At 49.5% G+C, this 25080-nt stretch overlaps 1 protein-coding gene across 1 annotated transcript; it reads right to left on the reverse strand.

The window, feature by feature from the left end:
- Positions 1-1837: 1837 nt before the first annotated feature.
- On the reverse strand, positions 1838-24774 carry TRPV1 (transient receptor potential cation channel subfamily V member 1). Its single transcript, XM_069603137.1, has 15 exons — positions 24461-24774; positions 23563-23720; positions 23335-23487; positions 22803-22943; positions 22368-22666; positions 21042-21221; positions 19435-19593; positions 17979-18074; positions 16335-16405; positions 14663-14828; positions 14191-14257; positions 12308-12627; positions 10899-11026; positions 9426-9541; positions 1838-2828 (listed from the first exon to the last, which is right to left on the reverse strand). The coding sequence occupies exons 1-15, from the start codon at positions 24763-24765 to the stop codon at positions 2656-2658; spliced, it is 2532 nt and encodes an 843-aa protein (XP_069459238.1). The 5' UTR covers positions 24766-24774; the 3' UTR covers positions 1838-2655.
- Between the last annotated feature and the right edge of the window lie 306 nt (positions 24775-25080).

The following is a 25080-nucleotide window of genomic DNA, read 5'->3' on the forward strand; positions in this document are numbered from 1 at the left end:
TATCCCCTTCTCCAGGAAGGAGAAGGGAGAAGAGGATCTCTGTGGGGTGGGTACAGCCAGGAAGGAACAGACTTCTTAGCCTGTTCTGGGAAATGCCCCATTGGGTGCAGTGAGGAGGGAGCGGGGGACCAGGAGCCAAGCAGACCTGCATCAGCAGCCTCAGGCCTGAGTCGACCCACCTGAAGGTCAGTGGAGGGTCTGTCTGTGTCCTGGCGGCCACAACTGTCCCTGGGCTAGCAGAGCTGAGCAGCCTGCCCATGGGGGATTCTGGGTGGTGGTGACTCATGCTACCTCCGAGTGGTGGAGAGCAGGGGACATGGGAAAAGAGAGAGATCAAGAGACAGAAACAGGCACAAAAAGATCAGGCTGGTTGCAGGTGTGTCCTCCTTTAAACAATGCAGGTCCACACAAAAGGTTGTAATCATTCATTTTACAAAAGAACACCCACAATATCCCTCTAGAACTAAGTCTGAAAGTTGATCCAATTTGCAGAAATTTAAAAATATCTGACATCTACATGTTTTCTGAGGAAGGCCTACAAGTAAAGCAAGGATTCCCAAACCGAACCAGGAAGCAGAAGGCCGCACGTCTCCCTTCTTACCCGGGGATAGGCTGGCATGCCCCAGCTGGTTCTCTGCCACTCAGCCTAGCATCACAGTCAAGTTCGAGCTTTGGAGTCCAATTTGCCTGGGGTCAGACCCAGGCATTGCTGTTTACTGGCTATGTAACCTTACTAACAGTCCCAGCCTCAGTTTTCTCATCCATAAAATGGAGCTAATAATAAATCTTCATGGGCTGTTAGGAGGCTTAAAGGATAATGAGCATAAAGCACTTTATATAAATACTCCACGAGTTCTAGTCAGCAGTATTCCTCCACTGAGCTCGTTTGCTGTGGTCTGGCCAAGGCTCACTTCACACCCAGCCCCTTCATCAACCAGATCCAGGCTCCTCTGCTGGGCTTGTGTGTGGAGGTGGACGTGCTGCTGCAGAATTTGAGGACGGTGACCCAGGGTTCCCTCTGGGTAGACCTCTCACAAAAGGACCGAAGCCTGGCCTCAGCTAATGTCATTCTTCATCTTGTGGACCAACACCCCACAAGTTAATGACTGGATAGCTCAGTCATAACAAAACACAGACATATGTCCACAGACCTCTCACAAAAGCACCGAAGCCTGGCCTCAGCTAATGTCATTCTTCATCTTGTGGACCAACACCCCACAAGTTAATGACTGGATAGCTCATTCCACACTCCACAGACATAACAAAACCCATTGGTGTCTGGGACAGAGTACTTTTCTAGATCATTCCTTCTTAAATTCCAGTCCATAATATAGGGATCCTCAAAATTTTCCAGAAAGGCCCAGCTTTGCAGCTATTTGCAGGCTATTCAATCTCTTGCAACTGCTCAGCTCTGCATGGTGGCACGACAATGGCCAGATAGGGTATATAAATGAAAGGCTACATTACTTGAAAAATAAAAGTTTGTTTAAGAACTTCTCTGGTGCTCCAGTGGTTAAGACTCCATGTTTTCAAAGCAAGGGATGTGGGTTTGATCCCTGGTCAGGGAACAAGGGTCCCACATGCTTCAGGGCACTGGCCAAAAAATTTCTTTAAAAGTTTACTACAATAGGTGGCAGACCCAATTTGGCCCATGGCCCACAGTTTGCTAACTATGGTAGGAGGAGTGCCCTTACCCACAGGTGACAAGTAAAGCATGACGAGAGGCTCCTAGCCATACAGGGTTCCACATACAAGCACATGGGTACACACACATGCACACACAGACCACATGGAACCAAAGAGCCGCACTGGCCCAATGACTGACACGCAGTTCACACTTGGTATGACATATATGTTTATTTCTGTATTTATCTGATGGATGGCAAGTTGAGTGGAGATGGAAATAGGTACCACTGCAGGCAAGCAGGGACTATGGCCACATAGATGGAAGATTATTTAAAAAAATTCTTGCCACATGGTTTTGGGACATGGTCCCATACTTTTATTTGAACAGCAGAGATGGGGGAGCCTGGTGGGCTGCCATCTATGGGGTCGCACAGAGTCGGACACGACTGAAGCGACTTAGCAGCAGCAGCAGAGCAATATTTTTGGAACTACGATGCATCACATAGAAGGAGGGAGTCACTCCAGAAACACCTGATTCTGGCAGAGCTGGGAAGAGGGCCAGGTTCCCCCACCTTCTCCAGCTGAGCAACCGTCACCATCCCAGACCACTCTGGACAGCGGAGATACTAAGCACAATACAGACAGACGCTTGGGCATTTTATCTCAAAGGAAGCATTTTGTTCTCAGAGGTGTTTCCCTGGGCTTCGCTGCCTTTCACTCCTAGGAATAGAAAATCAAAGGGGCATTGCATACATGCATGTGGAGACTTCTCATTCGCATGTTTGATAAAGTCAGTAAACCCCAGAAAGCGAGATCCTTTTGTCTTAGGAGATGCAGCTGGAGACAGCGAAGGTTGGATGACTCTTCCTGGGCATCCAGCAACACCTCCCACAGCTTGTCCAGTAAAGGCTGGGAGGCGACGCTGGTGGGGCCAGGCTGCTGAGACTCCCTAGAGGCCCCTACATGCCCATCACCAGTGGCAGTGGGGTACCCAAGGCCCACAGGGTGGAGAGCACCCTGTGCAGCCCCTCACTTCTCCTCTAAAGCAGCAGAATCTTTGATGACCTCAGCATCTTCGGGCTTGAGGGACCCTGTGAAGTGCCTCAGGTGAACTTCTTCAGGCTGGGCAGGGTGCCTTTCTCGAGTACTTGCATCTCGTAAGAGGGGAACCAGGGCAAAGTTCTTCCAGTTCCTCCCTGCAACTGAACAATGATGAAATACTATTACTGCCTTCATTGTTGTTTAGTCGCTTTGGTTGTATCTGACTCTTTATGACCCCATAAACTGTAGCCCGCAAGAATCTTCTGTCCACGGGATTTCCCAGGCAAAAATACTGGAGTGGGTTGCCATTTCCTTCTCCAGGGGATCTTCCTGACCCAGGGATGGAACCTGCATCTCCTGCATTGCAGGCGGCTTCCTTACCGCTGAGCCACCAGGGAAGCCTAATACTGCCTTGGAGGCAGCAAAATGATACCAAAGAGTTGTTTGGCATTACCACCCTCTAGATAAAGTGGGGCGTAGGCACCTCAGTGCTTCCAGGACACAGGGATGGGGGCTGTTTCCTCTTCCCTCAGCTGCTCCAGGAGCCTCACCTGCTCAGGCAGCTCCTAAATTCCCCTCCTCGACTCCACCCTGACTTGCTTGTGGCCCCAGGAGAGTCCAGGCTTGCTACTCTCAGCCTCTGTTTCTTCCCTGCCCACGTGGGAGTGAAAGAGGCACTGGGGCTACCCCGGGAGCAGCTCCACACCAGATCAGCTGCAGGGGATGAACACCAGCCGGAGAATCAGGATCTGGGGCCCAGACCCCACCAGTGAACAGTGGATTGGGAACAACGCCAAGGGAACCATAACAACATTGGGCCCTGACGTGGGCTCTCATGTGTGGCCTGAAATCCCAGGAAGGCCCTGAGGAAGACCCCACTGTCACCCTCATGGGATCTCCAGCCGCCCGCCCCCCTCCCCCATGGTGACCCTCAGAGAAGTGACAGCCCAGGGGGACAGCTATACAAGCTTTCCTCCCACTTGCCAGAGCCCCGGTCAGCCAAGCCCTCTGGCTGGCCCTCTCAGGTCTGATCTCTCTAGAAAGCCAGCCTAAATCATACCTTCTGCCCTCAGGCCACAGTTCATTCCCCTCCGCTGGTGTCCTGTCCTGGCCACGTCTCAAAGGCATCAGGAACATGGGAAGCTGGGCCCAGCTGAATTCTCCAGGTCCTGGGTTTCCCCTGGGCCCACAGGCTGACCCTGGCCTGCTTCCCAAGCCCCATCTGATACTAAGTAGATGGCTGATGGAGGTTTTAGAGAAGGCATAGAAGCAGGGGGGCTCCATGGGGAGACAGGCCAAGTGCTCACTGAGACACCGTCTCCTTTCTGCCTGCCTGGCTGGCTGGTTGGGGAAACCCAACCTCAGAGACTGCTTGACCCAGCTCCAGTTCCCGGGCCCTCAAAGAAGGCGTGGGGCTCCCAGCACCCACTTCCCTCAGTCTTAATGCCGAGACCCCCTCACATGCTCTCCCTGGCTCAGCCACTGACCACTATCTCCCCTGCCCTTTCTCTGATGCATTCCCTCACCCCTTCCCAATCACATGGGCTAAGTGGGTGGGGAGAGTTCCTCATTATTAAATGATCTCACTACTCATTACTGGAGTTTCCACTGTTACAAAGTTGATTAGGAAAGCAAAATCTTCAGGAAATGCTTCCTAATTAATCATATGTGTGAAACCAGGGAACCTCTAACCATCTCCAAGCCGCACCCCAAGTAACATGAGTTGTGTGTGTATCCCTGCCACTGGGTCAATGGCTTTATTAATAGTACAGTGAATGAGCAATGCTGTAAACAGTCAACAATGTCATGCAAACACAACTGCAAAGTGAAACAGCAAATCTTGTCAAAGGTGCGTAGTTTCATGAAATCAATGAGCAATGTCAGAAAACTGTTCATATCACATGCAAAGCCATCTCTGAATGGCTCTGTGGTGAAGCTGGACCAGTTAACAACTGAAAAAGAGCATCAATAAGTACTCTGACACAGGGAATGCTTCTAATGAAACTCGGGATGAGCAGGGGGAAGTATAGTGGCCTGAAGGAGGCCCTTGGGAAAACCGAAGAAGCCCTTGAGTAGTTTTCCAAAAGTAAGCCTCTTAATAAAATAGATTTCCACTTTTGGCTCTGATAGCCAGCCATCCTGCTGTAAACAAACATAAAACAGGACAAAATACATGCAGCAAATGTCTTCAGGCATAAGAGCACAGCCTGAGAAGCTGCAATTGCTGAGAGAAGTGAAATTCACCAGGTGAGCCCTGTGATTGCCCTAAAGTACTCTTTAGGGACTAGTTCTCAGACTGTAGTGCCATGAGTTGGAGTCTCAGCAGAGTGTGGAAGTGCCTCTGAGCTAAGGAAGAAGAGAGCAGAGTTTGAACAGCCAAAGCAGCTAGAATCCCTGGGACAGGGTGCAGGAGAAGAAGAAGGGAGCTGTGGGGGTAGAGGTCCAGAAGTCTTTGGGATGGGGTTCCCCACAAGTCCTTGGCTCAGAGTTAGTATACTTGCACAATCTTATCAGAGAGTAGCTGTTGTGGGGTTGAAAGTGGGACAGAAACATCAGAATCTGAGCAGTACTGAGCGATATTGGAGATCCAGTCCAACCAAGGGACAGACCTCCTTATACCCTTTTTCTACTCTGAGGATCAAGCTAAAATACCAGAAATGCCCTACTTACTCTATACACACTAGAACAAGGTCTACTCAAGACCTGCTCTAACTTCCCTGGAGGTCTAGTGGTTAAGACTCCATGCTTCCAATGCAGGGGGCACGGGTTTGATCCCTGATCAGGGAACTAAGATCCTACCTGCCCAGAAGCTCAGCCAAGAACCAAAAAAAAAAAAAAAACAGAGAGAGAAAGAAAGAGAGACCCACCTTAAAAAACCTAAAGTCAAGAGCTGACAAGATCCACAGAGGAAAGAGTCTGGATTTTGAGTCCCACAAGTTTGATGGGATTGGTAAACACCTTGACATTTCCACAGATCTACCATAATTAAATGTTAAAGCTAAGCATACACAAGTTCAAGGTGATTCATCAGTAACTGAACCGCCAGCTAGAATGAAAATTCAATCAAAAGTCTCTACAACATATTATTACAATGCCCAGTATACAATTAAAAGTTACTAGACATACAAGAAACAGGGAAATGTGACTCACAGTCAAGAAAAAAAGTCAGTAGAAACTAACCCCAAGATGGCCCAAATGTTGGATTTAGCAGATTTAGTAGGTGGAGAATCAAAACCTTATAAATCTTCTAAATACATTCAAAGAACGAAATGAAAGCAATCTTTTTTTTTTTTTTTTTTTTTTTTTTGGCCACACCACGCAACATTTGGGATCCTAGTTCCTAACCAGGGATCAAGCCCGTGTCTCTTGCATTGGAAGAATGGAGTTTTAACCACTGGACCACCTAGGAAGTCCCAGGAAAGCAATCTTAATGAAGGAACAGCTAAGGAATCTCAGGAGAGAAATGGAAACTAATTTTTAAAAGAACCAAATAGAAATTCCAGAACCAAATAGTCCATTCACTGAATGGGCTTAATAGCAGTTTGGTGATGACTGAGGGAAGGGTCAATGAACTCGGAGACAGGTCAGTAAAAATTATCAAATTTGAAGGAAAATGAACAAAGCCTCAGAAGCCCACAGGACAATGTCAAACGGCTCAACGTGCCTGTAAAACAAGAACATGGGGGAAATAAAGCGAAGTGTATATAGTCTCCACAATTTGATGAAACATATTGATCCAAGAATCTCAACAAACCACAAGCAAGATAAAAGCAAAGAAAAGCATACCTACGCACATTTTGGTTGAAATGGTGAAAACCAAAGATGAAGAGAATATTTTGAAGGCAGTTGAGGGCGTGAGGGGAGACACACCGCAGACAGGAGAACAGCAGTGCAAATTACGGGTGATTTTTCATCAGAAACAACAGAGGCCAGAAGACAGCAGAGAATCATAGTTTAAGTACTGAAATTAAAACCAACAACAAAAGGGGACTTCCCTGGAGGTGCAGGTGTTAAGACTCTGGGCTTCCGCTGCAGGGGGTATGGGTTCAATCCCTTGTTGAGGAACTAAGATCCCATACACCCTGTGGCACAGCCAAAACATAATTTTAAAAAAATTAAATTAAGATATACAATTAAAAAGCAACAAAAACCTATTAACCTAGAATTCTGTATCTGGGAAAATATCCTTCAGACATGAAGAGGGAATTAACATTTTCAGGTAAACAAAAGCTGATGTAAAACTAATCTATAGAGATAGAAATTAGATAGTTACCCGGGATGAGGAGGATGGAATTGACCACAAAGGGGCATGAGGGCCTTTCCGGGCTGATGGAAACAGTCTATATCTTGAATGAGGCGGTGGTTGCCTGAGGGTGTGATGGTGGTTGAATTGCCACTTCCTGTCCAATTCTTTTCCACCCCATGGACTGCTAGCCCACCAGGCTCCTCTGTCCATGGGATTTCCCAGGCAAGAATACTGGAGTGGGTTGCCATTTCTTTCTCCAGGGAATTGTCAAAACTTATCAAAGTGTATGCATAAAATATGTGCATTTTATTGGATGCAAATTGCATCTCAACAAAGGATATTTTTTAAAAGTTTGTAAAATAGAAAAAAAAAAAAAAGTGAGCTTCTCTGTGAAGCAATAGCAAATCTAAGACCTGCAGTATCATGCTATCAGGCTAGTTTGCCTGAAAAATCATGCCTTTCCCCAGTGAACCAAAACAAGGGAAAAAACCTACCAACATTTGATTCATTCTTTGCTCATTTAAGAATTAGCAACAATAAAAACAAAATTAGTGACACCAGCAAATGGCAAAGTAGACAGCTCCAAACATGCATGCTGCCACAAAAACATTTTTTTAAAGGCAGAAACTTTAGAAGCAACATAGTCAGAACTCTGGGAAATAGCCCAAGGTTTTCAGAAACCAAGAACATGCTGACTCAAGAAAAAGGCAACTTAAAAATGGTAGGGAAGAGGCTCAAGAAGGAGAGAATATATGTATATTTATGGCTGATTGGTGGTGGTGTACGGCACAAACCAACACCACGTTGGAAAGCAATTATCCTCCAATTAAAATTTTAAAATTAATTTTTAAAAAAGAAAGGATATAGAAAAAATGGTAGGGAGCTAAAATTAGAAAACTCTCTAAAAGAAAAAAACAAACCAGAGGCAATAATCTTCCTGACATTGGACTGGATTTGACAGTGATTTCTTGGACACGACACCAAAAGAACAAGTAACCAAAGGAAATAATAGATAAATTGGTATGTATACTGATAGCTGATTCACATCGTTGTACGGCAGAAACTAATACAATATTGTAAAGCAATTATCCTCCAGTTAATTAATTTTAAAATATAGATAAACTGGACTTCATCAAAATAAAAGCTTTTGTACATGAAAGGGCAATTCACAGCATAGAAAAGATATTTGAAAATTATATATCTGATAAATAATTACATTTGGCAGATACAAAGAACTCTTATAACTCAACAATTAAAAAAAATTGAACTGAACTGAACTGAAGCACATGAAAAGATGTTCAAAATCATTAGTCATTATGGAAATGCAAATCAGTGGGATACTACTGCATATATGTTAGGATGGCTATAATCCAAACAAAAACAGGAAATCACAAGTTGTAGGTGAGGATGTGGGACCCTGGTACATTGCTGGTGGGAAGGTAAAATGACTCAACCGCTTTGGAAAAGTTTGGCAGTTTCTCAAAAAAGTTAAACATAAAATTAACATATATCCCGCAATTCCACTACCATCCCAAAGACTGGGAAGCAGAGTATCAAAAAGAACCTTGTACATTAGCGTTCACGGTGTTATTCACACCAGTCAAAAAGATGGAAGCAATTCTAATGTCAGTGAACAGATGAATGGGTAAATAAAATACAGTAGATACATACAGTGGAGCACTACTGAGTCAGACACAAAAGGACAAGCGTTGTGTAATTCCTCCTACAAGAAGTACTCAGAATAGGAAAATTCCTAGAGACAGAAAGTAGGTTAGAGGTTACCAGGAACTGGGAGGAGGGGGAAATGGGATTAATTGTTGAATGGTACAGAATGCCTGTTTGGAATCTTGAAAACGTTTTGGAAATAGGTAAGGGTGATGCTTACCCAACATCGTGGATAAAATTAATACCACCAAACCGTACGGTTTGAAAAAAAAATAGTTAAAATGGCAAATTTCATGTTATATATATTTTACCACAATTTAAAAAAAAAAAGAATTAGTGCAGGGTTGTAATTATAAAATGTGTTCAATATAAAAGACTAGGTGTGCCTCACTTTCAGGTGAGTATCTTCCCCTGGACCTTTCATTTCCTGTATACTCTTAAAATGTTTACCATTAACGGTTTGAAGGGCTGGTTCCTGGTAGTGGTTTTCCGCGGGGCTCCTCTGCTCCCACTCTTCCCTCCTCTGCCTGCCTGCATGTGAGGCAGGTGAGAGTCCCTGTTTGTGTCCGCAAGCCTCGCGTTGCGGAGTGCAGACGCTAGGTGTAAAGACTGGGAGGGAGGAGACAGGGCAGCCCACCGGAGGCTGAATGTGGGCTGACAGCCTCCCCTGGGGCACAGATGACCAGGAACCCTGGCAGAGCCAGCAGGTACGGGGCCGTGGAGCTGTGGGCTGAGTGGGCATGCGTGAGCCCCTGTGACTGAGTGTGCAGGTGGCTGACCCCCGAAGCTGCTCCAGGGGGTGGGGGACCCCAAGGCTTCACCTGCCCCCCTTCCGCTCGCACCTCACCTCGGCTTGACCGCAGGGAGAAGCTCAGGGTGCGCTTGATGCCCTCGCAGTTGCCCGGGTCTTCGTTGATGATGCCCACGTTGGTGTTCCAGGTGGTCCAGTTCACCTCGTCCACCCTGCGAGGAGATGGGGCAGCAGGGAGCTGGTGGTCCACAGCCCCGCAGTCCCAGCACCCCCGTAGACCCGGACGGGGTGACACAGCTGGTAAGAGGAGGGCCCGGGGGGGCCTGCCTTTGGTGTTTGTTTTTGCCAAGTGCATCCTTGCTACGTCGTCTCAGTCACGCCCAACTCTTCTTGACCCCATGGACTGTAGCCCACCAGGCTACACTGCTGGGGGCCTCCCAGGTGGCACTAGTGGTAAATAATCCACCTGCCAATGAAGGAGAGAGGACCCACCAGGCTCCTCCCTCCATGGGGATTCTCCAGGCAAGAATACTGGAGCGGGTTGCCCCACACTCCTCCGGGAGATCGTCCTGACCCGGGGGTCAAACCCACGTCTCTGGTGTTTCCTGCCTTTGCAGGTAGGTTCTTTACCACTAGCGCCACCTGGGAAGCCTGCCACACCAAGCAGCTTGCTGCTGCTGCTGCTGCTGCTGCTGCTGCTGCTGCTAAGTCGTTTCAGTGTCCGGCTCTGTGTGACCCCATAGACGGCAGCCCACCTGGCTCCCCCGTCCCTGGGTTTCTCCAGGCAAGAATACTGGAGAGGGTTGCCATTTCCTTCTCCAATGCATGAAAGTGAAAAGTGAAAGTGAAGTCACTCAGTCGTGTCCGACTCTTGGCGACCCCATGGACTGCAGCCCACCAGGCCCCTCCGTCCATTGGATTTTCCAGGCAAGGGTACTGGAGTGGGGTGCCATTGCCTTCTCCGACCAAGCAGCTTATGGGATCTTTATTTCCTGACTAGGGATCAAATCTGGGCCTGCGGCAGTGAGAACACAGAGTCCCAACCACTTGAACTCTCAGGGAATTCCAGGGAGGAGGGGACCTGCCTTTTGGACACCACCTCTGAAGATGCGTCCTCTGACTATACCTTGGGGCCAAGGGACTTTAAAGACTGGATTCCTAGTTCTGACTCTGATGGCTAGGTGACCCCTTCTGGACACCTTGTTTTCCAGTATTTCACGTCTGGGTCCCACAGTCTGAGATCTAGGCTGGGTCCCCTGTACCCACAGCCAACCCCAGGGGAGCCCCTGTACCTATAGCTGGCCTTGGGATAGTCCCCTATGCTCATGACTGGTCCCAAGAGACCCTAAGAAAGGCTTCTGTTCCCACAGGTGACTCTAGGTGGTTCCCCAGGTTCATACTAAGCCCCAGCATGGGCCCCTGTACCTACAGCTGGTTCTGGGTGGGTCCCCATGCCCACAGGTGAGCCCTAAGGCCAATCTCTGTCCTCACAGCTAGCTCTGGGTGGGTCCCCATATCCGTGGCTGAGCCCCCGAGCTCCCCAAGCTTTGACCCTGCCTCGGAAATTACCTGAAACACCACCTGTAGTCGTCCTTGCCATCAGGTGTGTACCCCACCTGCAGCAGCTTGCCTGAGCGAAAGGCCTTCCTCATACACTTGAGGAAGCTCTTCTCCGTGTCTAGGATGGTGATGGCTCTCTGCAGGAAGGACACACAAAAGGCAGAGGCAGAGGGCTCATCCAGGGGCCACCCCGGCTGCCAGTGCCTCCTGCCAAGTGTCTTCAGGGGCTCTCCTGTCCCTGTACCTCCAGGACGGACGTCCAGTACCCTTTGCACCAGGCTTGGTCTTCACAGCCCGGCAGGTGCACACCCCTGGATGGAGCTCAGACCTGCACAGGCACAGCCAGCCCCAGACCCTTCCCCGAGGAGCTCAAGAAGGGGCAACATAATGCAGCAGTTAAGAGCAGAGCCTCGAGGGTGAGACTTCCTGGGGCTGAGTCCTGGCTGGGCTACTTACTGGTTGCTTTGGAGACAGATAACTAACTTCTCTGCCTCGTTGTTGTTGTTTAGTCACTAAATCATGTCTGACCCTTTTTGCGACCCCCATGGACTGTAGCCCGCCAGGTTCCTCTGTCCATGGGATTCTCCAGGCAAGAATGCTGGAGTGAGCTGCCATTTCCTTCTCCAGGAGCTCTTCCCAACCCAGGGATCGAACCCACATCTCCTCCATCTCCTGCACTGGCAGACGGATTCTTTACCACTGCACCACCTAGGAAACCAGTGCCTTCATCCAAAATCGGGGGTACTGAGAGTGCCCTCTTGGTAGCAGTGTTATAGGATTAAATACAGCATGTAAGTGAGACACTTAGAACAGTACCTGGTGTAGAGCCAGCGCTACTTAGTAAGAATGATGCTTTTATTATTAGTTGGGAAGGCAGAGGTGGACTAGGAAGCTCAAAAATGCACTTGTCAGGGGACGTCCTTAGTGGTCCAGTGGCTAAGACTCTTCTCTCTCAATGCAGGTGGTCCAGGTTCAATCCCTGGTCAGGGAACTATATCCCACATGCCGCAACTAACAGCCTGCATGCCGTGTGCAGCAACTAAGAGCCGGCGCAGTCAAACAAACAAAAAAATACAGCTCTCACGGCCCATCCCATCTTAGCTGCTCCCAGAGTGTGGCTTCTGGTGCCCAATCAAGACGGAGATCCTCTGCGACAGGCACCCCATGGGGCTGAACCCTGTGTCTCCTCCTCCCAGGGACTGCCCAGCCCACAGTAGATGTGGAGTCTATGAACATCCGCTGGTGACCCTGGGCAAGCACCCCTGCAGGGGGAGCCAGAGGGGAGACATCTGAGGGGGAGGCTGCTGCCTGAGCCCCCGGTTTGGCTGGGCTGTGTGCGCCCTCCCCAGAGAGTGCCCCGTGCACCCAGCTGTGTTGCGCAGCAGCCGGAGCAGCTGACCCCTGGTGGTGCCGCTCACCTGCAGCTTCCAGATGTTCTTGCTTTCCTGCGCAATCTTGTTCACCGTCTCGCCCATGAGGGCGATCAGCATGTTGAGCAGGAGGATGTACGTGAGAATCACGTAGGCCAGCAACAGGATGACAAAGACAGCCTTGAAGTCGTAGTTCTCGGTGAATTCCAGGTCCCCCATGCCGATGGTGAACTTGAACAGCTCCAGACACGTGGAGTACAGGCTGTTGTAGCTGTCGGCCGACCGGCAGCCATGCCCTCGCCACCTGTGTGTCGATGGCTCACCCGACGCAGAGTCATTCTTTTCATCCTCAATCAGTGTCACCACCGCTGGAGGACACAGGGAACACGTGGCCGATGGAAGCCTAAGACCCCAGGGTCCCCAACCCGCACACCCACTGGCCCAGGATGGGTCCACAGCAGGAACTCTGGCTTGGCCATGTGGCATTTTTGTGTGAATTTAAAGGGAAAAAAAAAAATGTACTCCGTTCTTCAGAACTATCAGTTTGTCATAATCTGCTCATTGCAACTAGAGAGAGCCTGTGCGCAGCAATGAAGGCCCAGCCAAAAATAAATGAATTGATTTAAAAAACCACAAAGTTAGCACCACTAGAAAGGGACAGACAGACATCATGGGATACCTGATATAAGGAAAACACATTCCTTCCTTGATATTTTGACCAAAAATGCACACCTGAATTTAACTGTAAAGGAACATCAGCTAGACCCAAACCAAGAGACACTTAAAAAACTGCCCTTTACTCAATAAAAATGTGAAGGTCACAAAAGAGAAGGAAAGAGTGAGGAAACTGCTCCAGACTGAAGGAGACTAAACAGGCTTGACAAGTGACTGTAATGTGTTATCTGGGATTTTCCTTTCTACAAAAGACATTATTAGGACAATTGGTGAAATTTGAAGAAGGCTGGAAGATTAGCTAATAGTCCAGTATTGATGTTAATTTCCTGATTTGGATCATTATGCTGTGTTTGTGTAAGAAAATGTTCTTGTTTTCAGGAAATACACACTGAAGTATTTAGTGGTAAAGGACTGATCATATCTGCAATTCTGTTTTGTTTTTTTTTTTATAAGTATGGTGTAGTGTGTATCTGCCTGCAACGCAGGAGACCCCAGTTTGATTCCTAGGTTGGGAAGATCCCCTGGAGAAGGGATAGGCTACCCAGTTCATTATTTTTGGGCTGTTCTGGTGGCTCAGATGGTAAAGAATCTGCCTGCAATGCAGGACACCTGGGTTCGATCCCTGGGTTGGGAAGGTTATCTGGAAGAGGGCATAGCAACCAACTCCGGTATTCTTACCTGAAGAATCCCCATGAACCGAGGAGCCTGGTGGGCTACAGTCCATGGGGTCGCAAAGAGTCGGACACGACTGAGCAACTAAGCACTTGTGTGTGGTGTGTGTATGTGTATGTAGTGGAAGAGAAAGTGATTTTTTAAATGTGGTAAAACAACTAGGGGACTCTGGGCAAAGAGTGTAGACATCTTGTGCCTAGGGTGGGGAGGGAGGTTTAGGAGGGCAGGGACACATGTATGTCTATGGCCAATTCATACTGATATATGGCAAAACCCACCACAATACTGTAAAGTAATTCTCCTCCAATTAAAATAAATCAATTATAAAAAATTTTTTGAGTCAAGATGCAACTATACCACAGGCAAGCAGCATTTTATACCTCCAAAATGACCTAAAATCTTTTATGAATCAATCTCCAGGTTCTCCTACTATTATTATTTCAGGGTGCTCCTTGTCCGTCTGCTCTGTCTCCTGCAGACACACACCCCGGCGGGCCTCTCCCCACGCAACCCTGCAGAGTCCTCAGGAAGTCGAGGTCAGCGGGAGCCCAGGCCTCCCAGCAGCCCTGACCACACCCCATTACCTGTGGAAAACCCGAACAGGAACACGAGGTATACAAACATGAAGCGACACAGGTCTCTGAGGATCATCTGCAGGAGAGAGTGGGCCTGTGAGACCCTCCTCCAGGCCCGGGAGGGGCCAAGGCAGGTACCAGGGCTGTGTCAGCCCGGGGCTCTTTCTTGAGCCCAGGTGAAATCAGAGGACAGACAGCTAGGTTTGGTTTGGTGGTTTTCAGCTCAGGAGTCATGAGAGACTTAACTTCTGGTGGGAGAGGGAGCCTGGCAGGTGTGGGGGCGGTCATGTTTCAAGGGCGCCCCCAACCCTGGGTCAAGGCCAGATTGCCTGATTGTTGGGGAATTCTCTGGGAAAGTGGGTCTTAAAGCAGGACCTTCCCAGACAACACAGAGAGGATGGATGGAGTTTGCGGAGCTGGGTTGCACGCCCCCAGGAGGTAGTCAGGCTCTGAGGAGGAGCCCCGGGGCACCGGCACCCACCTTCTCGATCATGACGGCGTAGATGCCCATCTGCTGGAAGCCGCGGGTGTAGTAGAGCATGTTGGTCCAGCCCATGGCCAGGGAGAACACCATGGAAGCCACGTACTCCTTGCAGCGGCAGAAGTACAGCACCACGGTCGCCAGCATGAACAGCGACTGCATGAAGCTGAGGAGGAGGGACAGCAGGCCCTGCCCACAGGCACCCGCACAGACAGGACCCCAGGTGCCTGGCGCGCATGCACGTTAAGTCCCTTCAGTCGTGTTCAGCTCTTTGAGAACACGTTCAGCTCTGTAGCCCACCAGGCTCTTCTGTCCATGGGGATTCTCCAGGCAAAAATACTGGAGTGGGTTGCCACGCCCTCCTCCAGGGGATCTTCCCGATCCAGGGGTCAAACCCACGGCTCTTACATCTCCTGCACTGGCAGGTGGGTTCTTTACCACTAGCGCCACCTGGGAAGCCCCAAGATGCCAGGACCTCCCCTCAAAGGCCACAGGGGGAGGTGGGAGAGGGGATGGCCATCCTACCTCCATGAGTGTCAGTGGGAGCGATATTGTCCCAAAGAGGCAAAAATCAGTCCCGGGTGCTGGTGGGGGGATAGGAGGAAGGTACGTGTGCAAAATCCTATTCTCTTTACACACAATGCACAGATATAAAGACAGTACCTCCCTGGTGGTCCAGTAGTTAAGCATCCACCTGCCAATGCAGGCTCAGGGGTTCGATCACTGGTCAGGGAACTAGATCCCAGATGCCACAGGGCAACTAAGCACATGTGCTGCAACTGCTGAAGCCCATGCGCCTAGAGCCTGTGCTCTGCCACAAGGGAAACCACTGGGATGAGAAGCCCGGCACCCCAACTAGAGAGTAGCCCCTGCTCGCTGCAACTAGAGAAAGCCTGAATGCAGCAGGACCCAGCACAGCCAAAAGCAAATGAATAAATTTTTTAAATGAATAAATATAGTACATAAACAGATATACAGCATATCTGTGGTAAGAGATTTCATGGGAGGAGCAATTAGGAAAAAAAAGAAAAGGAATCTAAAAGCAACAATGAAAACAGGCTGGAAAACAGGGCTTTAGCTCCAACAACCTCCCTACGCAGTTCCTGGGAACAATAGCCTCACAGACGGCAGAGAGTCTAGGAGGCCTAGGCTCGTGAGGAGAACAGGCTGTGCGCTCCCGAAAAACCACAGGTAGAGTCTGCTAGTCACATCCTCAAACTCAGGAGCAGAGCCAGGGAAGATGTCCTTTCTGCTCCTCAGGCTGGCGGGGGCTGCCCATCAGAGGCCTGGACAGGCTTAGAGGACATGTGGGCAATCCCATGACAGGGTCTGCTCAGCGGTCCCTTCCCAGATGGATGGATAAAAGGATGGAAAAAAGGAACAAGGGTACATCTAACTCTGACTATAGACCACGGGAGCCTGGGGAACAGGTTGGTCATTCCCTAGTACCTGGAACATACCTGGTGCAGAGTGGACCCTCAATATTCACTCACCCAGCAAAGGTTTACTGGGTGCCTTCCATCATTCATTCAACATGTTTGTGAAGCCCTACTAGGTTCCAGGCCCAGTGTAGGTGAGAGAATGAGTGAGAATGAGCTGACTGCTGTCATCCTGGGTCTCATGGTCAAAAGATGCTATCTGCTGCAGAGGCATAAGAGTCAGTATCACTTACAAAAGCATCTCACTATAGCTGTCCACAAACAAGGTCTTCAGTGACGGTTGCCTTTGCAGGAAATACTGAATCTGCAGGTAAACAGAGAATAAGATCTCAGGAAAGGTTAAACACTGAGCAACTAGACTGTTTTCTAAACAGCACCACGATGTACCACAGAAGTGCAGCAAAGCAAAGATAATGAAGACAGTGGGACAGCCTGGGTCAGACTAATGGGGTAATATCGTATGACTCGGTCAGGTGAATTTTCTAAAATAGAGTGAAATTACAACTGTATCTAGAAGTTAAGCCACCAAAATAGTATCAATCGCTATGCTTGAATGATGGGATTGGGCGATTTTTTCCCCCCTCCTTTCTAATTTGTGCTTTTTCTAACTAAGTTTGAATTAAAGTAAAAGTTCTTTAACCAGCCTCCACTGAACTAACTCATTGGATAAACCGGTGCTCTTCACTCTCTGAAAACATTTTGCCTGATGCCCATGGTGAATGCTCCTCTCCAGGATGCTCACACGCTCCGTGCCCTCCCAGTGGTTAATCCTGTTTGCCAAGAATGCTTTTTTGCCCACTGCACTTGCTACTACAGTTTCATACTTTGTGATAATATAAACCATGAGTGTGAAAATAAAGACGTTTGTTTCTATGAAGACAGCGTCCAATGATTAGGAAAGACTCCTTAAAGATGAGTTACTGAAAAACAGTGTGGCTTAGATCAAAAAGATTAAGGGGAAAAACTCATAATTATCTCAAATTCTGCATTCAGAATCCTTTGTGCATGAAACAGAGGTCCCACGTATATTAGAAGAATGGCCTAGGAATATGCATGTTTGGGGATTTTAGTTAAAATGATTTCAGGGACTTCCCTGGTGGTCCAGTGGTTAGAACTTTATGCTTCTACTGCAAGGGGCACAGGTTTGATCCCTGGTCAGGGAACTAAGATCCCACAAGCCACGTGGCATGGCCAAAAAAAGGGCGGGGGCTGTCTTTTAAAAATAAACAAATAATAAAATGGTTCCAGTATATACATATTTCATTCTTCTGAGCTTTTACTGAACTGTTTCAATTAATTAAACAGCTACCAGTCACGATCCTGTCTCGTAAGAGACTTGCACTCTACCTCTGTAATTAAAATATTACGTTCAGTGGACAGCCCTGACTGCCTGTCTTCAAGTGTGACTGACCTGGGTCTGCAAGGGGACACACTGGGCAAACCAGTACCCTCTCCCCAGCTGTGAATGCCTGAGGGTTCTCATCTTAACCTATGCATCTCTAAGGTTCTCAAGCAGGGCTGTTACATGGTTGATGAATTAAAAAGTGAGTGAGCCACTGCTATATTTAAAATGGATAACCAAAAAAAAAACAAAATAAAATAAAATGGATAACCAATAGCAACTTACTGTATAACACAGGGAACTCTTCTCAATGTTATGCGGCAGTCTGGATGGGAGGGAAGTTTGGGGAAGAATGGATACAGGTATATGTATGGCTGAATCTCTTCACTGTTCACCTGAAACTCTCACGTTGTTAATCAGATATACCCCAATACAATATAAAAAGGTTTTTAAAACAATGGTGAGCACTGAATGAGTCTCTTGGCTTTTTGTTTAGGTGATAATGGAAACTCACAGCATGGGAAGGAATGCTTACCCCTCGGGAAAAAAAGTAGATACCACCTGCCACAGAAATAATCTCTCCAGTGACTCGGAAATAGTCCCCTACAGTGTGTTTCAGCTTAAAGGGAGGCTGCAAAGGACAAAGAGATTAATGATTCCACTCACTCATTCATTCAACAAACATTTACCAGGTGCAAAGCCTTGTGATTAAGACCCAGCCCCTTCTGGAGAGGCTTAGCCTTCATCAGGAGTAGACCCAAACAAAGACAACGTATTACTATGGGGGCACCTGTGAGGAGATGGGACCTGATTCCCAAGGGGCAAGAGGAGAGCCTCCAGGGGGTAAGAGGAGCATCCCTGATGTACTGTGCTGGCTCTCGCGTGATGCCCTAGTCCAGAGCTCTGCTTGGCTGGGAGGACAGTGGTGGCATAGGTGGAAACACCCTTACAGACACAATGCCATGTGCTCCCTGCTGTTCCCGCAGCCTATGGTGAACCCCCGATCTCCCAGAACTGTCAAGGTTTCCCTCAGATGATGAAAAGAATGCGGTCACACAGTTTTCTAGAGTGGGTTTCCTTTCAGCCTACCATCCGTATTTCATAAGCACTGCTTCACTGCTGCTGCTGCTGCTAAGTCGCTTCAGTCATGTCCAACTCTCACTAGCTCGTTTCATTAGCACATTTCTCTTTTCTCTTAAAGTCAGCCCTGGCAGCCCAGTGATTAAGACCCTGTGCTTCCACTATAGGGAACGAAGGTCTAATCCCTGATTGGGGAACTAAGATCTCATATGCATTCAGTGAGGCCAAAAATATAAATAAATAAAGGAAACTCATTAGATGGCCTTAATAGATGTATAGAAATCAGATTCCACCTAACTAGGAAGTTGAGTTTTTCAGCCAAATTTATAAGCAAGGCACTCTGGAAATAAAGGCAGCAAGTTAAGTGCTGGGATATTGAATGAAGGACTCAGTTAAGAAACTTGAGGTAGCCTATGACTTCTGATAGCAGGGAAAGTCTGATCTTAGGTTGAGCTGATGCATGGTCCAGGGCCTTGCTTAGAAGCAGTGCTCAAAGTCTGTGTCCAGGGAATGAATCGTGTGTGAATGAGTGAACAAAAGCAGGCAGGAGAGAGAGTTGGCAATGTGCTCAGGGCTTGCACCACCCACGACCCTGAAGACACCCAGCCCAGTGGAGAGCCGCTTCCAGCCCCCTAATCCCTGCATCCTTTCCAACCTAGTTCACCCCCTCTACAATCAGGTACCTCAGCGACCATAGGCTCAGCCTCTCAGAACCAGGAGGCCGAAGAAGGGGCTGAGAACACGAAGCAGGTGCGGGACAACCAGGAGAAGGATGACTGAGCCCAGGAACGTAAGATCTCCAGGCGGCCCTTCCATGTCTCCTGGGCCCCGCCTGGTCCGGGGTCTTGGGGTCTTCTAGGAACGCCCGTCCCCTCCCCGCTTCCCCCTTGAGGCCCAAGCCTCAGGCGCACCCGGCCTCCCGCAGGTCTGTAGTAGGCGACCGTGGTGAAGATGATCATATACAAGCAGTAGACAAAGAAGTTGAAGTAGAAGATACGCTTGACGAATCTGTCCCACTTATCCTGCAGGAGGCGGTTCAGCGGCTCCACCAAGAGCATGTCATGGCGATTCTAAGGGAAGCAAAGAGAGGTAAGGCCCACTCCTCCCAGTAAGATCCGCCTTGCAGGCCCCCTTCAGCCCCAGGGACTCTTCATACCCACTTTCTGAATGACCACGCCCTTGGCCTGAGCAGCAGCAGGGGGTCACAAGTCTGGACCAGCAGGCTCCTTGAATGGCCCACCTTCTAGTTGTGTAACCCCTGTTGTGCAGTGTAATTGGACTAGTGACTCTAAGATGGACCCAAATGATTCAAATGAATTTTGTAAGAGGCTAGGAGACTAGGAGAAAATAAAACATCCGAAATATGTGCAGTAGAGAAAGGACCAATTCATTTTAGAACAAGAGCCTCTACGTACTAAAAGGATGAGGCAAATAGTCCAGTAGAAAAGACGGCAAAGGATAATGAATGTTGCTATTCTACGAAAGAAATACAAATGGTTGAAAACATATGAAAAAATTCTCAACCTCACAGCAATCAAGAAAACAAGAATTAAGACATCAGTGAAATAGCTGTTTGGGCTCCATGGACTTAAACTAGTTTTGGGAAAAAAAAGAAAGGTAATACCCAGGTTGGCAAAGACTTGGGTAGATGTGTACCTACTGATGGTAGGCAAGTGCTTTCATGCAATCTTGAGGACATAAGTTCTGATTTAGCAATTCCAATTCCAGGTGTCCTTCATAGAAAAATTCTCAAGCCCGTGCCAAACAACCTGCAGCATGTAGTACGAAAAAACTGGAAATAACTCAAAAGTCCTCCTGTGGATATTTACCCCCATCCCTATCGACTGCAGCGACTTCGCAGCAGCAGCAGCAGCTATCGTGGAATACTTACTGCTACTTTGCTCTTTAGTCGCTAAGTTGTACCCAACTTTTTGTGACCCCACCAGACTCAGTCTATGGATTTCTCAGACAAGAATACTGGAGTGGGTTGCCATTTCCTTCTCCAAGGGATCTTCCCAACCCAGGGATCGAACCCACGTCTCCTGCATTGGCAGGCAGATTCTTCACCACTGAGCCATCTGGGAAGCCCGTATTTGTAGTCATTTTTTAAAAAATAAAGTAGACCCATATGTGCTGATATAAAACTATCTGTAAGACATGCCACTAAGTGAAAAAACAAAAAATGGTTTTCTGTACTATATGGAGTATGATCCCATTTATATAAACAAAATGAAGCTATATGTTTTCATGTGGTATAAATGGAGGATTCTTGTCTATCTACTTTTGAAATGTTAAAGTTTTATTGTAATGTTATCATGTATTGAGTGTATGATACAGGAAAACATTCAGTGGGAATAAATGGGGAGGTGAGGCGGCAGGGTCCAAGCCCCAGGTAGCAGGTGATGGGAGGACAGGCAGAGTTAGACTATGGGCTGGAGAGGGGGCTGGGGCTGTAGTGAGGCTGGAAGCCCTCCCTGCAGTGAGACCGGAAGCTGGGTCCCAGCCCCGGTCCACTCACAGGGGTCTCGCTGCTACTGTAGGCGATCACCTCTAGCACCGAGTTCTTCTCACAGGTGTCGATACAGGACAGGTCGTAGAGTGAGGAGTGCACAGGCCCATAAGCCCACTCGGTGAACTTCCTGGACAGGTGCCTGCACTCAGGCTCCTGGATCTCCCTCTGGAGAATGTAAGCCAAGACCTGCCCCAGGGACACAAGAACCTGTTAGAGGCTAGCCTGAGGCCCTGTACAGGCCACTAGCTCTGTTCCAAGAGTAATTCTGCTTCCGAGTCCATTGAAGCCCAGGACGGTCCCCACCCACATTCAGCGATCTCTTAACTGCCTTCTAGATCAAGCTGCCCAGTGCCTCAGACCTATCACCTGGTCACACCTGGCCCCCTAGTTCTCAGTGAAGGACTGCAGTGGTCCCCTCTAGAAAACCTCAAGCCAAAAGGAAATAAAGAAAATTCAAGAAATACAACCAAAGTTATAAAGCCAGGCTTCTCGTCCTAAGAGACTCAGTATGAGCAGGGACCAGCTCCCAGAATCCCCTGGTACTGAGAAACTCCCACCCTACCCCCAATTCCCAGCTGCCCAGCCCCATCTTCAGCCTTCCATGGCCTGACATCATCCACCGACTAAAAGTCCTGTCTTGCATGAAAAATTACCAACAGCTTCTCTTTCCATTTCACTCTCGGCTCAACCCACCCTCACCCCCTGGCTTGTTGGTGACGCTCAGAGTTGAAAATCAGAAACGGCCACATGTGGGCAGCCTGGACAGGAGGGGAGTTTGGGGGATAGCACATACATGTATATGCACAGCCGAGTCTCTTCACTGTTCACCTGGCACTATCACTGTTTATTAATTGGCTATGCATGCTCGTGTGCTCGGTTGCTTCAGTCATGTCCGACTCTTCTCCACCCCATGGACTATAGCTCGCCAGGTTCCCCTGTCCATGGGATTCTCCAGGCAGGAATACTGGAGTGGGTTGCCGTGCCCTCCTCCAAGGGATCTTCCCAACTCAGGGATCGAACTCATGTCTCTTGTTTCCTGCATTGGCAGACAGGTTCTTTACTGCTAGCACCACCTGGGAAGCCTAGTTGGCCATACTCCAATACAAAATAAAAAATTTTTAAAAAAAAATAGTATAGGAAAAAGAACTGGCCATATGTGTGCTGCTGGCTTCTGCTCAGCACCTCACAATTCCTTTGGCTTACTTTAACGTCCCCACCCTTCTGACCCCCTACAGGCTGATGTGGCAGCTTCTTCTGATGCCAGAAGTTCAGAAAGGCAGGCAGACCCCCTCCCACAGCATCCTCATCTCAGGCATGACTCCCCCTCCCTACCCCAATCTTCCCACTCCGGGCGGCCAGAGCCAGCGGCGTCAGCCCCTTCTTGTTGGTGAGCTCCTCCAGCTTCAGCGTAGGGTGGATTTTGGCCCCCAGGATCAGAATCTCATTGTACATGCTCGTCACGAACTTGGTGTTGTCAGCCGTGTTGTCGGCCACCTCGACCAGCGCGTGCAGAACCGTGTTGCCCACTGAGTCCCTGGCGCTGATGTCAGCTGGCTGCCAGGAGTTCTGCAGCAGGAACTTCACGATGCCCAGCTGGTTGGTGCACGCGGCCAGGGAGAGGGGCAGCTCACCTGCAGCCAACCACAGGCACACGGTGGGCCTCCCTAGAAAGAGACTGGCTTGGCCCTTGCACCACCCAGCCTCCACTCCCTCTGTCTCCACCTCAAACTTCCCAGATGCTAAGTGTCTACCACATGGTCTCCCTACCAAAATAGAAGCCAGGTCGCCCTTTGGTTTTCTTAAAGAAGTCCCCGTTGGCCGCAGCCTGGACATCAGCCCCGTTCTCCACCAGCAGGGTCACCAGCGCCATGTTCCGCCTCTCGATGGCTATGTGCAGCGCCGTCTGGCCTGTGGAAGATGCATGCTCTTGGCTTGGGACTGGTAGTCCTGAGAGGGTGACTGGCCAGGTGCTGAGGGAGGGCCTGGACAGAACGTGTGGGATGATTCCCCCAACAGAGCAAGCCAGGATCCCCTAAAGATGCCCAAGGAGTCCCTGAACAGGAGTAGAGCCTCCTGGGAACTGGGAACACCAGACTGGGAGCTAAAGGACTCAAAATTGCCAAAGATCAAGGAGCAGCAAGCCAGAGGTGGGAGAGGAAGGGAACCCCCAGGACCAGGAGATCCTGATTCGGTGGCTGGGAAAGGAAGTAAGGGGCTCAGAGGCTTGTCGGGCTGTGAGGGTGCCCCGTCGCTCCAGGAGAGCATGTGGGCAGAGCCATACTGGCCCCAGCCGCCTCACCTTTGTAGTAGCTGTCTGTGTAGCTGGCGTTGACGAGCTCCTTCAGGCTGTCCGTCTGCCGGGCTATCTCCAGGAGCAGGGGGATGGTGTCATTCTGCCCGTTGTGCAGGTTGAGCATGGCTTTCAGCAGACAGGTCTTCCCTGTCTCTGGGTCTGCAAGACAAAGCAGGGGTCAGAGCAGGCACTGCAGAGAGGCACCTCCCGGGAACCTGACAGCCTCGGGGCCACCTTTGAACTCGCTGTCCATGAGATGCTTCTTGCTCTTCTGCAGGAAGAGCAGCAGGCTCTCCAGCTCCTCACAGTTATTCTGAGCGACTGCTTCAAAGATCCTCCTGCGATCGTAGAGCTTGAGGTTCTCAGGGGCAGCAGAGTCCTGGGACAGCTGCCTGTGGACCAGAGAATACCTTTGTCTCATATTCTGGTCTCCCCTTGGCCTTGAGACCTTCAGAGCTGGTCAGGGAGAACAACTAAATCCCGAGGCAAACCGAAAGGGGGTAAATGTAAAAAGAAAGCCACCCCTCAGACCAAGTTGTAACAGGGAACAGTGGGGCACATGTACCCCCATTCTGTCTGTAGGCATCAGCTAGAAAATCTCTGCAGCCACTACTTCCTGCAACACCCAGGCACTCACTTCTCTGCCCGCTTGGAGGCTGGGGTAGCCTGGAGGGGATTGGGGACAGGGGTTCAGCTAAGTGGAAGAGCATCCTCATAGAGCCCCAGGAGTCAGCCAGACCAGGGGAGCCCTTGTCCTGCCTTGGAGGTGGTGGGAGGTTTCTGAACCTCACTGAAGCAGTCTTGTACTCTGTTTAAAAGCGTCTTGCCCTTAAGCTTTCCAACTTAAAGTCTACATGATTGAGGCTGGTGCACCTTCAAAGCCTGGACCCAGAGATCAGCCAACAGCTAGGATCAGCATATATGCCAGCACGTGTGGCCACATGTCCTATAGCTTCTGTGAGTACAGATGCTGGACCAGGTGACCTCTGGAGGCCCCCTCAGCTCCCCAGCTCTATGACCTTCTGCCCATAAACTCAAGTATCACATGGAGTCACCATGGCTGGGGTCTCAGCCAGCTGGGCCAGTCAGGCTCCCGGTGGAAACGGAGGCGGGGGCTTCATATGCAGCTTACCTGACACAGGTGGGGCCATCCCCAGGCCTCTGGATGATGACTACAGGGCTGATGGTGATGGCTGGGCAGGATGCCAGCTGGCCTTCCTCATAAGAGCAGTCCATGAGGGATGTGTCCTCCGAGTCACCCCTGCCAAAGAGCCGGCTGCGGCTCTTGGCCGTGGGGAAGCTGTGGGGCTTGGTTGGAGGTGGCCTGTAGTTAGGGTCTCCATCTAGGGGGTCTGGGCAGGAGTCCTCTTGAGGCAGGTCCTGAGATTCCCGTGATTCTGAGCTCCCCCATTTCTTCATCTGTCCCAGATTCTCCATGGCCCAGGAGGCAGCCTGTGGGCAGCCACCAAGATCAGGCTTATTTCCAGCTGGAGGACTGCATGACCCTGGCCCCCACTGCACTTGTTGCAAATGCCCCTGTGAAGCAGGAACCCCCAGAAGTCCAACAGCTGCTGCTCCCAGCCTTCCAGAAAGAAAGCTTTCAGGGTGTAGTAACTCCCACCCTAGAGACCCCAGTGGGGAGCAAACCTAGCAGACCCCTGTCCATCAGCCTCCAGAGATGGAAGAGCCCCCAACTTGGATCCACCAGGATAGATGGATCACTCACCTTCTCTGGCCTCAGTTGCCTCATCT

Source organism: Ovis canadensis, chromosome 11 (assembly GCF_042477335.2).
Source record: "Ovis canadensis isolate MfBH-ARS-UI-01 breed Bighorn chromosome 11, ARS-UI_OviCan_v2, whole genome shotgun sequence".
Classification (NCBI taxonomy): domain Eukaryota; kingdom Metazoa; phylum Chordata; class Mammalia; order Artiodactyla; family Bovidae; genus Ovis; species Ovis canadensis.